At 38.1% G+C, this 16,677-nt stretch overlaps 1 protein-coding gene across 7 annotated transcripts in view; it reads left to right on the top strand.

The window, feature by feature from the left end:
* Nek1 (NIMA related kinase 1) overlaps window positions 1-16,677 on the top strand; it is a 122,631-nt gene that overhangs the window by 78,884 nt on the left and 27,070 nt on the right. For all 7 annotated transcript variants that reach the window (XM_040742251.1, XM_040742250.1, XM_040742249.1 and 4 more), the window contains 5 exons: window positions 1,147-1,275; window positions 3,914-3,979; window positions 4,053-4,281; window positions 15,152-15,304; window positions 16,337-16,501. In XM_040742251.1, coding sequence (XP_040598185.1) covers window positions 1,147-1,275; window positions 3,914-3,979; window positions 4,053-4,281; window positions 15,152-15,304; window positions 16,337-16,501 — 742 coding nt within the window. The remainder of the gene's footprint in view (window positions 1-1,146; window positions 1,276-3,913; window positions 3,980-4,052; window positions 4,282-15,151; window positions 15,305-16,336; window positions 16,502-16,677) is intronic.

The following is a 16,677-nucleotide window of genomic DNA, read 5'->3' as shown; positions in this document are numbered from 1 at the left end:
TTTTTAAATGGACAGATACTGGTATAAACAAAAAAAACCTAGATGTCTAAATATTAGACTTACCACTTTATTCATAGCTCAGTAAATACTACCTAAAATATACACTTAGTGAATGTCTTAGTGATTGAGAGGGACTTAAGTAAGCAGTAACTCACTGCATGCTACCAATTTAAAAGTTCACTATTATGGTTTCTGGAAAGATGGCTCAGGAGTGCTCTTGGAGAACACCTGAGTAGACACCCACATCAGGCAGCTCTCAACCTCCTGAAACGCTAACTCCCGGAGAGCCTTAGTTCACATATACTATGTATAGCACACACATCCACACAGTTACAAAATAACAAAATTATAAGCTCACAATCTTTATGTTTATTAGAGTCTCAATGACTAGTACATAATAAGAGCAAACATATGCTGATATAATAAGTAAATTTTACTTTCTGAACCTGTCACTTGTCCATTATTACTCGTGTTGATATTTTTATAATAAGTGCCCTTGTGTTGAAAGATGGGTTTTCAGACTTTAAAAAAAAAACACAAAATTTGGTAGAAATTTCAGAAGCATTTCTTTCTCAAATGCAAAATTAAATTACTTTTACTCCAAACATTGTGGTAGATTAAAATAAAGTAATAGTATTAGAAGTGAATGTTATATAAGACTTTTACAGATTGTTTTTGTCTGTATTTTTATGGGTATGTGTGTCTGCTTGTGTGAGGTCTATATACTAAGTGTGTGCAGGAGTCCATGGAAACCAAGGGTGGCATTGGGTCTTCTGGAACTGGAGTTAACAATGGTTGTGAGCTGCTGTATTGGTTCTGGGAACTTACCATGGTGCTCTGTAAGAGAAGTAAGTACTCTTAACTACTGAGCATTCCTGGTGACCATAAAAGGCTTCTGTGAGGTCATCATTTTATGAGACATTGCTATTGCAGTGGTAGCCAATTTTATTTAGGAGTGTTTGACAGACACATAGCTGTATTTCCATATGTAGCCGGAGGATTTTCTTGTTCACTATTCTACCACTGTATATATCATAGTTTCCAATCCAATGAGTAACTAAGGAATGAGAAACTGTCTGTACTATGCATACATCTGGGGCCTTTTATTTCTCCAGTGTATTTAGCTATGTATTCTGTCTTCTGCAGTTGGTGGTGAGGGCAAGGAGCTCAGATGTTTCTCCACCTTTGGAGCATCAAGAAACAGCAGGCTCTCCATCAAAGCAGCCAATGAGACCTGTCATTTCTGTGACTTCAGCTCTAAGAGAAGTGGTCCTGGTAAGTTTTATAAAATTTAGAACTCCTCAGACACCACAGGTTATTTTAAATGAAAATAAATTTAATGAGTTGACATTAGTTCCTAGTGTATTCTTTGTTGTTTTTCTAGAGAAAAAGTATCTTCTTGAAATTTTTTCTGTTGGCTTCCTCTGAATGTTGGAACTTTTCTGCCCATAGATTCTCTATCATGGATAAATATACCTTGAGCCCTCTTCTCCTGAGGATTCCCTATAAAGAGTCAATCAGTTTCAGATCCAAAGTGTTTGAGAAAGAAAGTCATATTGCTGCTGATGTGTATTACACAGACCTGTAGTACTGCATGATGATGCTGTTAAATCATATGACAACTATTTACATAGCATGTCCTTTTAGATATTGTAACTAGTCTAGAGATGATTCGTGGTACATGGAGGAGATACATATATTATATGCACTTACCATTTTCAATATGAGAATTGAGCACCCGTGGATTTTAGTAAGGGAGTAGGGAGATCTTAGAACCAGTGTCTCACAGATCATGTGTATAGGAGTAGGGGCATTTTGTTGAAATGAGTCTCTTTTTACTTTAAAACAATTACAGACTGGTAAGATCACTCATTGGGGAAAGGTGCTTGCCATGATGCCTGATGACCTGAGTTTGATCCCTAAGACTGACCCACGTGGTAGAAGGAGAGAACGACTCCCACAAATTTTCCTCCGACTTCCATGTGCATGTAGTTGTAGCAGCAGTAGCTGCAAGCATACACACACACACTAGATAAACGTAGTAACAACATTTGAAAGCAGTATACTGAAAGTAATGTGGCAAACAGTTTTATACTCTAACCCTTATGATTAACAAATTTTTAAGAATAGATTCTCTTTGGTAATTATAGTAACTAATTCTAGGAACAAACTCCAACTATTTGAAATTTTGTAACATGATAAATGATGTTCAGTGCAATTTTATTTAACCGTCTACTTCTGAGTCTCTGTATGCCACACAGATAATAAGCAAAAATGTGTGAACAAGTAAAAGTTTAAACTCGCAAGTGTGCACCGGTTTACCTATCTAAAAAGACTGTTCTGGGTGAGAGAAGTGGAGTGCCTGACTTAATGGTCCTCGAAAGTCTCCTGAGTCCTACAACTTAGTAGCCTCTTTTCCTTTCCCAGTAGCTACTGTCTGTGACTTGTATTTCATGGGATTCATTAGATTTGTTTCACGCTGCATTGATTACCATGCAGATAGATGTTTTTGCAGCCTTGGTGCTTATCTTGAAAATAAGGCAAAGTATAAAACTGTATCATGGTCATGCTCCTGGGCCTTGTCATAGGAATCTCTTGTTCTCCCAGTAGGTTTATCTGTTTCTGATCATGACTTTGCATGTGCCACATTGTTTACAGCAACTTTAGATACCATTGTGTGATTTCCTTCCTGGTACCCAGTCTCACATCTCAAGTAGCTGTTCGTCTTTCTGACTGCTTTCCTGGGTAAAATCCTCCTTGTCTCATTTACATGTGTTATTTTAAATCCGATCACTGTAGTCTTTTATGTTTTTCAAATAATACAAAATTCGAGATAATCTATCTGACTAAATGTTTTTTCTTATTGTGTTGTGTTTATAGAAACTGCTTATTTAAAACTTTAAAGATTATTTAGTTACACAGAGTCATAGCCTTCATAACAACTAATCTTTTCATATATTTTAAATTTTAAGTTTTTAAGGATATCTTTATTATACTAATCATAACAAAATTTACATTAGTAATGTCACAAATGAGTAAGAATCTGTTCTTGCTAACCTCCTTCCATAGAGAAGAAAGCTAGTTGTCAATTATGTTTAATGCTTTGGCTTAGTGTGTGTGTGCACAGGCACACACCTATATGCGTGCGTGTTCGTGTTTGTGTGTGTGTGTGTGTGTGTATGTACATAAAGACGGTTTCAAAATAGCACATCTTGAATTCTTTTACCAAAACACCCCCTGGGACTAAGAATTTAGCTAAGTTGGTAGGACACTTAACATGAGGCAAGTTCAGTCCCCAGGATTATTACTTTTTAGGATATATTTATTTTATGTATATGGGTGTTTTGCCTGCACAGAGGTGCACAGTGTGCATGCCTGATGCCCCCAGAGGTCAGAAGAGAGTGTTAAATCTTTTAGAATTGAAGTTACAGTTGGTTGTGAGCCACGTTGTGGGTTCTGGGAATCATACCCAGGTCCTCTACAGAAGCAGTCAATCCACTGAGGCATCTCTCTAGCCCCAAGAACCATATTTTTAAAAGCAAAATATAATAACCCTTTTCCTGGGTCTAATAAAGAATATGGCTTTTCTTTATATGCCTGTCATTGACTTTAAATTATCAAAAATTAGATACCAAGGAGAACAAAGAGATAATTGTTAGCAGTAATCCACAAACATGACATATAACTTGGAATTGATCCTAACATATATTAAGTTTATTAACTAACTGACAATGTTAAAATGTTCATCATTGCTGACAATGAGAGAAACTGTGTTAACATTTTACAGGAATGTGCAAAGTTCATAGGGGTAAGCTAAATGAAAAACTAAAAGTAACAAAAATATTAACTGTTTCAGCATAGAGTTCTACAATGGTTTTGTCTCTTATTACTCTTCACCATCTTGTGTTTAAAGGAAGGAAGTTTAACTGGTACCCAAGAAAGTTCAGAAGAAATGCAAAAGAGCAACAATGCTGTTTCAGTAAGTACAGTATTCAAAGATTCGGTCAGGTGTTTTATTTAATAATGTGCTTACTAAAGTGTGCCTGTTTCAGAGTAAGCGAGAAATACTGCGTAGGCTAAATGAAAATCTTAAAGCTCAAGAAGATGAAAAGGAAAAACAGCATCACTCTGAGTCTTGTGAGATTGTTGGTCATAAAGATGCTAAAGAGTATGAGAAAGAAAATGCTGTTTCCTCGGATCGAAAGAAGTGGGAGGTTGGAGGTCAGCTTGTGATTCCTCTGGATGAAGTGACCCTGGATATGTCCTTCTCTGCAACTGAGAGTATGTATGAGCATGGCCATGTCCTGTTATGGCTTAGCACTTACGTAAACTTGTATCCTGGCCGTCGCAAGGAGCCAACATGTAGACAGGTTGAGGGAGGTAGAATAATTCTGTGCATCTTCCTCATGGGCTTGAAGTATCGTCCAGTAAATATAAAGAAAATGAAAAATTATATTAAGAGTCTAGTGAGAGGAGAACTAAGGACATTTACATTGTACTATTTGACCCCTTTAGACCATGTTAATCTGTTACGTTCTTTGTTCTTGTTGGAATGAAGGGGTTCCTGGTGGGTGAGACAGTGACTCACTTTGTATCCAGGACTGTCCTTGAACTCATGGTCTTCTTTGTTTGCTTAAACTATAGGTATGTGTTACCTGGCTCCCCCTGCTTTGGTTTTATGTGGTAATATCTCAATCAGGCTGACCTCAAACCTCATAATCCTCTTGCCTCTGCCTCTGAATGCTGGGTAGTTTACCTAGCAAGAATTGCCAAGCTCCACTTTGTTCTTATTCTTACATTGTTTTAGGCACTGGAGATACTATGAACAAAACAGAAGTCTATGTTCTTTTGAGCTCACACTCTAAACAGGCAAGTGTGGCTGTGAGCAATGCTCATTTCAGCTGGTTTTGAGTTGTGAAGAAGCCCAGTCAGTCTTTATTGAGTATCTGCTGAATGCCAACCACTCCTAAGCAGTACAAACATGATGACAGTTAAGAAAGATAGGATATAGTAGAAAGGCAATTATAATTGATAACACACTAATAATAATGGGCCACTCTGAGAATACTTACAATGCAGAAATGAGTCTTTAGAAATAAAGGAAGTAGTTTCTTTAAAATGTAAAATGTCTTGGTAAAAGTAATAGTTAGCTGAGCCAAAGCCCAGCCAAAGGTTTAGACAGAGAACAACAAGGACTCAGAGGTTAGAGGTTTAATTTCACCATGTCTCACTGTGTATCCCTGTCTGTGATCTCATGATTGTCTTGCCTCTGTCTTCCAAGTGCTGGAATAATAGGTGTGAGCCACCATCCCTAACTCCCAACTCTTGTGAAGGGAATCTGATATAATTCAACATGGATGGCTAAAACTCAAATTGCATGATTAGAAAATCAAACAAGGAGCCCTGGGAGAACTCCACAGATCCTCATTGTGAAGGGTTCTACAGCTGACTCAAGAAATGGTACAGACTTATTAGTATAGAAGGGAGAGTTTAAAATTGGGTCTTGCTGGTACCAGAGCACACACAAGCATACAAGAACTGTTATGGAAGGGGTGTGGTGGAAAGACCACAAGAGCCAGAAGTTAAAAAAAAAAAAAAAAAGAGCCAGAAGTTGAGGAGGACTGGATTGAAACAGTGTCTTCTGGGCATGAAGAAATACTACATTCATAAACTCAAAGTAGCTGTGGTCTCTATAGAAGACCAAGCTAGTTGGAATTCTAGCATGGAGGGGGAAGCAGTTCATGGGATTCCATCTCTAACTACCTATGTTCATGGCTTCTGAGGGAAGGAGAGTCAGTTTTCTTTAGTCCCGTTTTCTCTGTCATCTTCCATCGATTGTCCTGTACCCAGGAGTGTATGAACATCAAAAATTTGACTCAGTGAGTTATTTTTTATTTTTAAGGACATAAAAAGAGGTGGGAGGAAAGGTGTATCTGGGTGGAGTTGAAGGTGAATATGATCAAAATACATTGTATGAAATTCTCAAAGAATTAATAAATTCAAATCAGTAAAAGGGTGGTCAGCAAATATATTCTCCACATCAGAAGAGAGTAAATATACGGTATTTGTTACAATAAATTTTAACACCTGTAGAACAAATCATCAGTTCACATGAACATGGCTTTATTTGTTTATTGTACAGTTTTTATTTATAAACACTGGAATTTGAATTTTGTATAATTACTTTAATATATTGTTTCTTTTCTTGGAAGAAAGCTTATGATTACTTCTGCAACATTTTTATAATAGCTTCGTTTAAGTTGTTATGCAATTCCAACATCTGGGTTACATTGTGTTGATTGTTTTCTGTAACAGCTAATATTTTGTATTTCTTTGTATATCAAATAATTTCTAACTATGTCTTCATCTTGAATATTGCCTAATGAGGCTTGGAGTCTTGCTTACATCCTACAGAGAATGTTGATACAGTTGTGTTAGCAGCAGTTGGCCAAGGTAGGGTTAGCTGTAAGCTCCTATGTTTCCACCTGTGGGTCATGGCCCTGGTGTTAGTTCTTTTTTCATAGCCTGACAGTACTACTTGGATCTTAGCGTGTATTCCATCTCCAATGGAGCACAAATTCTAATTTTCATAATAATGAAACTCAGGGGGTGAAAGCTGAAGGATCAGAGAAACAAAGAGGCCAGCCACTAGAGTTTTTACCTCAACCAATGCTCAGACCAAAGGGGTGATCCTGTCCTCAGACTGCATCCTCAGACTGCATCCTCAGACTGACTGCTTCTCAGACTGCTTCCACAGACTGAGTGTCCTGCTTTATATTCCTCTCTCCACACAGCCATACCCCTTCCTGTGTGCTGGGATTAAAGGTGTGAGCTCCCACTGCTTGGCTCTTTTTCTCTTTTAGATTGAATCAATTTCAGGTTGCTCAGGGTGGCCTTGAACTAACAGATCTGTCTGTCTCTGTCTCCCAAGTGCTGTGATTAAAGTGTGAGCCACCACTGCCTGGCCTTTATGGCTAACTAGTATGGCTTTGCACTCTCATCTTCGGGGAAGCTTTATTTGTGAGATCATAAACAAAATATCACCACACTCCTAGTCTGGGACTTGGACAGTAGTCTGTTAGTTCAGTTAGTTCAGTTTCCAAAGTCTTTGAGAAGCTGCTCAAGACCAGATCCATGTGTGCACATAGGAACAGTAATCTGTAGTAAATATACAAAACCATACACAGTGCACACATGCATACTTGAACACATGAAAAGGGGTGGGAATATATGGAACAGTAGGAAAACGGTTTGACTCAATACAAAGAACATATTTCTGGAAAAAAGATGACCAATTGTGGGCTATATTTTATGTTATGGTTGCCAATGAAGAGGTATTGTGAACTTAAGGAAACTAGTCATCCATCATTGTACCAGAGGGATAATAAAATCCATTTTAAAAGTAAATGGAAGGCAAGGAAGAAGAAAAAGATGGAAAGCATCGATGGTGTTACTTGGTAGGGGTATGAAGACACTTTAAACCTCTATAAAGACTTGAGATTAATTTTCACTAATCATGAGGATGTATTTCACGTCACTCTGCTGTCTTAAAACGGTTGGTTCCAACAGTTAGAATACAGCCCAGAGCCCCTTCATGACCCAGGAGACTGCTCTCCCTCTGTGTCCTTCATGCCACTCTATCCATTTCCTTCACCGTCTCACTAAGAACTGCTCATTTCTCACCACCTCTTAAACCTGCTGCACTCTGTCTTTCCACAGCTCGTACTTCTCCCTCTTCTCAGGTCTTTGTTTATTCCTGTCTTCCCCTATCCTAATCCATGAGCCATCAGCCATTTCCCTTTATAACATACTTCTCAAACGTGTCTATTTTTATTCTAATTCCTCTCCTGTTCTTCCTTACCTTTTTCCTATCAGTGAGCAAAACTATTCAGTCACTGGAGTCCTCTTTATTTATTTATTTATTTTTAATTTCATTTTACGTTCCAATCACAATTCTCTCTCTTACCCTCCTTCTGTTCTTCCTCACTTCCTCCTCCACATCCCCCCCCATTCACTCCTCCCAAAGAATAAGGGCTCTCATGGGGGTCAACAAAGCCTGGCCCATTAAATTGAGGCAGGACTAATCCCCTCTCCCTTGCATCAAGGTTGAACATGGCATCCCACCATAGGGAATGAGCTCCAAAAAACCAGCTCATGCACCAGGGATAGGTCCTGGTTCTACTGCCAGGGGCCCCTCAGATAGATCAAGTTACTCAACTGTTGTCCACATGCAGAGGGCCTAGTTCAGTGCCATGGAGGTTCTACAACTATAGATCTAGAGTTTATGAGTTCCTACCAGCTTGGTTCAGCTGTCTCTGTAGATTTCCCCTTCATGATTTTGACCTCCCTTGCTCATATATTCCCTCCTCTCTCTCTTCAACTGTATTCCCAGAGGTGGGCCTAGTGCTTGACTATGGATCTCTTCATCTGGTTCCATCAATTACTGAATGAAGGCTCTATGATGACAGAGTAGTCACCAATCTGATTACAGGAGAAGGCCAGTCCAGGCACCCTTCCCACTATTGCTAGGAGTCTTAGCTAGCTGGGGCCATCTTTGTGAATTCCTGGGAAATTTCCTAGCCCCAAGTTCTCCCTAACCCCATAGTGGTTCTCTCTATCAAGATACCTCTTTCTTTACTCTTCTACTCCAACTCTCCCCCAACTCAACCATCCCGTTCCCTCATGTTTTTACCCCCCATCCTCTCTCCTTTACTCCCCTCCCCAGTTTACCTAGGAGATCTCATCTAATTCCCCTTCTTAGGGTGATCCATGCATCCCTCTTAGGGTCCTCCTTGTTACCTAGCTTCTCTGGAGCTGTGGATTTAGTCTCGTTATCCTTTGCTTTACATCTGGTATCCACGTACCAGTTGAGTACATATCATATGTGTTTGTCTTTCTGGGTCTGGGTTTCCTCACTCAGGATGGTTTTTTCCAGTTCCATCCATTTGCCTGCAAATTTCATGATGTCATTGTTTTTTTGGGGTTTTGTTTGTTTGTTTTTGGTTTTGTTTTTTTTTTGCAGCGGAGTAATTCTCCATTGTGTAAATGTACCACGTTTTCTTTATCCATTCTTAGGTTGAGGAGCATCTAAGTTGTTTCCAGGTTATGGCTATAACATATAATGCTGCTATAAAAATTGTTGAGGAAGTTTCTTTGTGATATGATTGAGTATCCTTTAGGTATGTGCCCAAGAATGGGTCTTGAGGTAGATTGATTCCCAATTTTCTGAGAAACTGCCATTGGTAAATTCAATGGCTTTATTTTACAGATCTCTGTACAATCAGATACACATTTATCCTTTTCTTCCCGCAATGAATAACAGACCTCACTCATTTGTTTTTCATTTTTATTAGAATTTAAAGTAATGAGTTGCCTTGTGGAGTTTGATAATTTATTTTCATTGATAATCATCCTGTTTTTTTTCCTTTGCTTAAGTATGTTGTATTTCCTTTTAATATACAAACTTTTTAGCTAAGCTTGTGTGACATGTACCACAGATTCTGTGCTTTCTGCATGTGTAGCTCACATTTTATACAGGAAAATAGTCAGTAAATAAAAGGACACATAATGCCTGTTGTAAGAAGTCTGAGGTAGGAGGCTATAGCTGACTTGGCTTCTGGATTAGATGTTCTCAACCTGTGGTTTGAGACCCCCTTAGGATCAAACAACCTTTTCACTGGGTCACCTAGGACCCTCAAAAAACATAGATGTTTGCATTACAATTCATAACATTAGCAAAATTACAGTCATGAAATAGCAACGAAAATAACTATGGTTGGGGGAATCAGCACAACATGAGGAAGTGTATTAAAAGGTTACAGTCAGCATCAGGAAGGTTGAGAGCCACTGCTCTGGAGTAATAGACCACTGCCAATATAAAAGGCCAGGTGGGGGACAGAGGTGAGAAGCACACATAATCTTCCTGGAAATTGATTTTAAAAAGGGATTTTACTTTGCTATTTGTTTGTTTGTTTTGGACAGGGTTATATGACCTGTCTGGCATGGAACTCACTAAGGATTTCCTGCCTCAGAACTTCTGAGTCCTAGGGTTACAGTTGTATGCCACCATGCTCACCTTTTCTTATTTCTTAAGAAAGCAGGAAGACTGGTCACAAACCAAAAATACAAGAACTGGGTGAACTCTTCTTCTTCTTCTTCTTCTTCTTCTTCTTCTTCTTCTTCTTCTTCTTCTTCTTCTTCTTCTTCTTCTTCTTCTTCTTCTTCTCCTCCTCCTCCTCCTCCTCCTCCTCCTCCTTCCCCCCTCCTCCTCCTTGTCCTCCTTCTTTTCCTCTTCTTTCTTCCTGGTGCAGTAGTTTCCTAGAGTCTCGAGTAAGCATATAGACCTATCTCTTGGAGTAAAATTACCATAGACGGGATAGGGATGACGTAGGTTAATTTTATTGGGGAGAAATCACTTACATGGGAAACTGATAACCCAGGGTCAGCGCTCCTGGCATCTGAACCCCAAGAGAGTAAGCCTGTCCTCTCCCCAGGCCTAAATCCCACAGGCCCCATAAGCACCTGTGGCCATGCCCAAATGGGCGTGGTCAGCACCACAGGTACCTAGTAAGAGATCTCTAGCAAAGATCAGGGGCAATCCCTCCTGTTACCAGGTAGTTACTGACATTAGCATGTTGTTTGTCTACATATTTTGCATTGTTTATAATATGTAATTTTTATTATTTGCATTGTTCCAGAGTTTATTTTTAAGTGTATTTTATGGACCTTATTGTGGTACTACTACATTAAAATTCTCTTTATGTTAGTATAATATTCCATTGAATTATCATACATAAGTTCCTAGAATTTCATTGAGAAATTTCAAATGTACGGAAGAATTAAATAATTTTACAGTGCTATTATAAATCACCCTTTTCATCATACCATTAGTGCTTTACTATACATTGTCAGTATCTGTGCTCTATTCATCAGTCGTCTTTTTGATGTAACTCAGAGTGAACTGCAGACATTTGTATACTTTCCTCTAAGTTTTTCACAGCGTATAGGCATCATCAGAATTCTATGTTTATTTCAAGTTTTTTTCCTTTTATATTATTTTATGCATGACGATATATACACATTGTAATTGTGTATTTGTTGAGTTCCAGATGTTAACTACTAGTAATACACAGGGCATTACCATCACTTCAAGAAGTTTCACAGCCCTTCTTCAATCAGACTTTGACCTTTGTCTCCTAGAGACTACTTTGTATGAAATTTCCCCACCTTAGATTAGTTATTCTGGTTCTAGAATGCCATGTAAGCCAACTCTAAAAGCTTTGTGTTCTTTTGTTTCTGGCTTTTTTGATGTAGCTTTTTGAGAACCATCTGTGTTGTGATTTTTAATTTATTTCTTTAAGGAATTATTAATTGGTATAGTCATTTCTATATTCTCTATCCTGTACTCCCATTCAGCCTTTTTATACAATTATATTGAATGTGGGTTTGCTTTTTAGTCCACTCATAACATCTAATTCATATTTTTATACTATTTACATTCTGCATAATTTAAATATACTTTATTTATTTTTTATTTGTCCATCTGTGATTTTTTTCTCTATTTCTTCTTGCTTTCTTAGCTAGGGTCCATTACCTTCATAACTCAGCATTTGATTTAGAGTTGATAATATATACTTTTATGAAATCTATTTTCAAATGATTTCAGCGCTTAACCTATAGCAGCATTATAACAGTCTTGCACTTATTCCCTTCCTTCTTTGGTGCTGTGATTGGGAAGGGTGAGGTAGTTACTTTGCTTGTTTTATGCTATAAAATTCATGATAGTCATTAGTTCGTAGGGAGACTTGAGCAGTAAGTGAAAAGGTCCTGTGTGTCTGCTCTGTATTTGCTATTCGAGTGCTCTTTACCTTCTGTGGAGAGCAAGTTTCCATCTGACACTGCCTCCTCTGCATGATGGATTCCCTTTCAGAGTTGCTACACTGTAATACCACTAATGATATGTTCTTTGAGCTTGTATATGTCTGTAAAAGTCTCTTATGCCTGCTTTCAGCAAATATTTGTTAATGAGCTATGGCCTTACTGTTTTTCTTTCCTACTTTAACAGCACTGCTCCACTATTTAGTGTGGAGAAGTGGGAAGTCTTCTGTAACTGTTAGTCTCAGCCATTCCTCTGTATGCAGTATGTCATTGTCTTGTTGCTACTTCTCAGACTTTTTCCTGAAGCCCTCGTTTCAGTGAGTTTGGTGGTGACACACCTTGTTAGCACATCCTTTCGCCAGTGTTTCTTGGATTTGTGAATCATAGCTATCACCAGTTTTGGAAAATTCTTGGCCATTGTTTTTCCTGCTTTCATATGGTCTTTCCTCCTACAAGTCCGGTACCTATTTTTTTTTTCCTTCTTCCTTTGGTGATGCTTCAAACCCAGAGCCTTTGCATACTAGGCAAGTACTCTACAACTGAACTATGTACCAGCCCAACTTTTCGTATTTGTCACTCTCTGGCCCGTCTTCTCTAGTTGTTGAACCAGTGGAACTCAGCTTTAATAATCACTTAAATGTCCTTCTCCAGTGAGTAATCTCATCATCTCTGCCCTTCGGACATTGGTTTTAATTAGTTGGCAATATTATGCTTGATTATTTTGCTTAGGGACAAAACACTGAGTTTTAGTTAGTAGAGTTTATGTACTTTTATATATTTCTGTAACTGTTCTTGGCCTTTGCTCTGGGATACAGTTTAGTTAGTTATGAATATCTTGATCCTTTTAGGTCTCTTCCTAAGCTCTGTGAAGTGGAATTGAGCAGTGTTTAGTCTATAGCTAATCTTTCCCCTTTAATGAGTCTGAACTATCTGCCTGATGGTTTGTGAGCTACAAGTATTTCTGTTCTCACTGATGGAGATAGGAGCTATTTCTGGCTCTTTGTAAACTCTAAGTCTTCCTCCTCCTCTTCCTTTTGGGTGGTCTCCTTTCAAGACCTCAGTGATTTCCTTGCACATGATGTGCAAACTGGTGCTCAATTAATGACATGCAACAGTGTTGTGAAATCTGACTTTTCTCCATGGATGTCAGATACTAGCCTTTTTCTCCCCTTAGACTCCAAGTTCTATCTCTTCAGCTCATACTGGCCATGAACCCTGCTCATTTTTCTCCCCTATGCTTTATAGGAATCATAAATTATGATTTGTTGTTTTTTGGGGGGTTGTTATGCTTTGTTTTAATAGGCATTCAGGTTTTTCAATTTCATTTGTTTCAGAAATTTTCCATTCTGTTATATTACTTCACCTTTTTTAAATCAGATATCAAGAAACTTTAAGCGTTGGTGGCGCATGCCTTTAATCCCAGTACTCGGAAGGTAGAGGCAGGCAGATCTCTGAGTTCGAGGCCAGCCTGGTCTACAGAGCAAGTTCCAGAACAGCCTCCAAAACAATACAGAGAAACCCTGTCTCGGAAAAAAGAAAAAAGAAACGTTAAGTTCCATGTCTTATTGCTGGGTTTTTTTTTAACCTATACTATTTTAACCACTTTGGTTTTTTTTGTTTTTTGTTTTTTTTGGCCAGTGATTTTAGACTTTAGATAGCTCTGTAGCAAAGGTGGTTTTTTGTTTGTTTGTTTTACATTGGTGCTTGAAACTCTAAATACTGGGCTTGCTGTTCTTGTAGAAAAGTTGTTTCCAAGTTAACCACCTTCTTAAAGTTTATTGTAAAGAACTTGCAAATAAAAACATCACATAGCAAAATTAGCCAGGACCAAAGTCAATACATCTCAACTAACTTCTATACCATTAGAATAGCCATGTGGGACTTCACATTGAAATTTACACTCCCACTTATCAGTTATGTTTGTTTATACTTACCCACCAGAGAAAAATTCATAACAAGGATAAAATTAGAAAAGCAAGTAGATTTATATCCTCTTTCATGATTCATGTGTCTTTTACCTTAGCTATAGTTTTGAAGCTTAGGTCACTCATGGTAATCATGTCAGTGCTAACAAACTGAATATTACTTGATGAATATTACCTGCTGATCTGCATGAGCCTTTAGAACTTGGAGTCTGTTTCCTGTTCTCCTTTATGCTACATCCTAAGTCCTAATACAGCATCTTCCAGGTGATGTCATAGTCACAGTTCTATAGAAGGACAGAATCTATAGAGTGATCTATATTGCAAGAGGGTTTATTAGATTGGCTTACATGACACAATTAGGGTCTTCCAAAGATGGCCATTTCATACCTGAAAGGCCAAGAATCCAGGAGCTGCACATTCCATGGGGCTTGATACTTCAACAGTCCCAGTCTGTGACCAAAGGTCTGGAGGATTTCTGGAGAGCCACTTGTCTGTGGTTGAAGTTGGAAGTCCAAAGAAGCTGGGTTCTGGACTCAGTGAAGGAGTGCAGCAAAACCAGCAGCACTTGCCAATGAGAATGAAGAAAATCAGGTGAAAAGCAAGGCTTCTTGGACTTCCTTTATCTGGTCTGCCACCAGGAGATACGGCCCACATGAGGGGACCTCTTCCCACTTGAGATAACCGTCACAGCTGATTCCAGGTCCACCTAAATTGACAACCAAGATTAAACTTCATAGTTTTCTTTAAGTCACCTTGTGTAGGCTACAGCTCTAAGGCATATTAACATACACAATGTAATATAGCATATATATTACTCTTTGTATATAAATCTTATTTTTATTTTATGTGTATTGGTGTTTGCACGAATGTATAGTGCGTCTGTGCATCAGTTGGTACCTGGTGTCTGCAGAGGCTAGAAGAAGATGTCAGAGCACTGAAACTAGAGTTACAGATGTTTGTGAACTGCCACATGTGTATTGGGAAATGAACCTGGTCCTCTGGATGGGCAACTAATGCTCTTAATTGCTGAGTTGTCTCCCCAGTCCCTATGTTCATGTTTTGTTATCAAATATTCTAATAACTCTAATTATTTTTGCTTTTCTAAATTTTATTTTAATTATTTATCCAGAATTATTTGTAAAAAGGAAATATTAGTTTCCTGGTTATGATATAAGCTAAAATAAAGGCAGAGTTTTCTTAGACTATTTTCTGCCTTTTAGCCCATATGTATATTTATCTTGTGATTTATTTTTATATTAGTTTCTAGCATGAAAGAGCTGGATAATAGAAATTAAATCTACAAAACAATGAATTATTCTGTCTTTGAAGATGTATTTCTTTCCTCACAGCACATACTGTGGGAGAGGTCATTAAGTTAGATTCCAATGGCTCTCCAAGAAAACTCTGGGGGAAAAGCCCTACAGATTCTGTGCTGAAGATACTAGGAGAAGCTGACCTCCAACTACAGACAGAACTTCTAGAAAACACAGCTTCTAAAAGTGGTAAGCGCAAGAAGTGATATTATGAATAATGAATGTTTTAAGATGGCTCCGTCTGCCTGTGTGGAATTATTTTATCTCTGGGGCTTGGTTGGTCTAAGTGGGAATGAGTTCTGACCTCATCAGACCTATAGGAAATCAAAGAATAGGAAATCTGAATGAGAGACAACAAAAGTCTAAGCATGTTTTCCATGAGGGCAAATGTTGAAATAATTTACTAAGATGCATGAAGAGATTGAAGAATTAAATTGAGTAGAAGAAATGTTAAGTATGTGTAACATCATTCAGGGATGGGGAGGGAGTACTGTCACAAGACAGAAGGAAGCTATTCGGGACTCGTGAATCTTAGGTGTTTGGGTGTCGTAGTAGCAACTGTGTATACAGAAGCCTTCCCACCGCACAGCTTGTTCATAAGAGAGGGAGCAGATAGAACTGTGTTATCTTTGCATTCTCTGTTCCTCCTTGAGGTTTAGTGTAAACTCACATCTAAAGCATATGAAAGATTGACCTTAGAACATGAGGATATTGACATGTTCTATAGTGGTCATCTGGATGCTGAGAAATACTGTGAAAAGAGCCTGTGCACATTACTAATAGGCAAATGGAAGCTGTTCATTCTCATTAAAGGTGAGCCTCCTAGCCGTAAGTCACTGGCTCCCATTTAAAGGTCTTACTACTCTAACATCACCATACTCAGAAAAGAGGACCTTCAGAGAACACTTGCCCATCTGAACCATAAAGAGAAGTAATGAATTGAAATTGAGGTCACTTGACAGTGATTTCTATTTTTCTCCAATCATGTCAACCAGGTATGTGCAGAAATGGAATGAATTTAGGGTTTTTCTACTTGAGTACAGTGAAGTGAGTTCAATAAGCTGAGGGTAAATGCAAAGGAATAATTCCGATGATGACTTTTAGAAGGATGTAAATGGGGATGATGGAGCAGTCATTAAACATACTTGCAAAATCATACTTCTTTGACGTTATGATATTCTTCCTCCCCTTTTAAGACTTTTCATTGTTTTGCTTCTACAGAAATTTATCCTGAAGGGGAAAACGACAAACCCTTACTCGTTGGAGAAGAGAAACCAGAATGTATTTCAAAAGGAATAAACCCATCAGCTACGGTTGATTCTATTGAAACAAAAAGCCCAAAGTTTTGTGAGGTACCTCCACCAGTATCAGAAGGAAATGTGGAAGGTATGTTATGATGCATTAAAATGAGCTAAATTTTATTTGATACTGAAATCATTAAAGAAATCAAATTTTGTGTTGTTTTTTTTTTTTTTTTTAGTAATTCGTCTCAAATTAGACTTCTATTTTTATACTTTCAGTAACTGTCTCTTTTTTTCCCTCCTGTTTTTGGTTTTTTAAGA

The sequence above is a fragment of the Mesocricetus auratus genome, unplaced genomic scaffold (genome assembly GCF_017639785.1).
Source record: "Mesocricetus auratus isolate SY011 unplaced genomic scaffold, BCM_Maur_2.0 Super-Scaffold_6731, whole genome shotgun sequence".
In the NCBI taxonomy this organism is placed as follows: Eukaryota; Metazoa; Chordata; class Mammalia; order Rodentia; family Cricetidae; genus Mesocricetus; species Mesocricetus auratus.
This window is presented reverse-complemented; position numbering and strand designations above follow the sequence as displayed.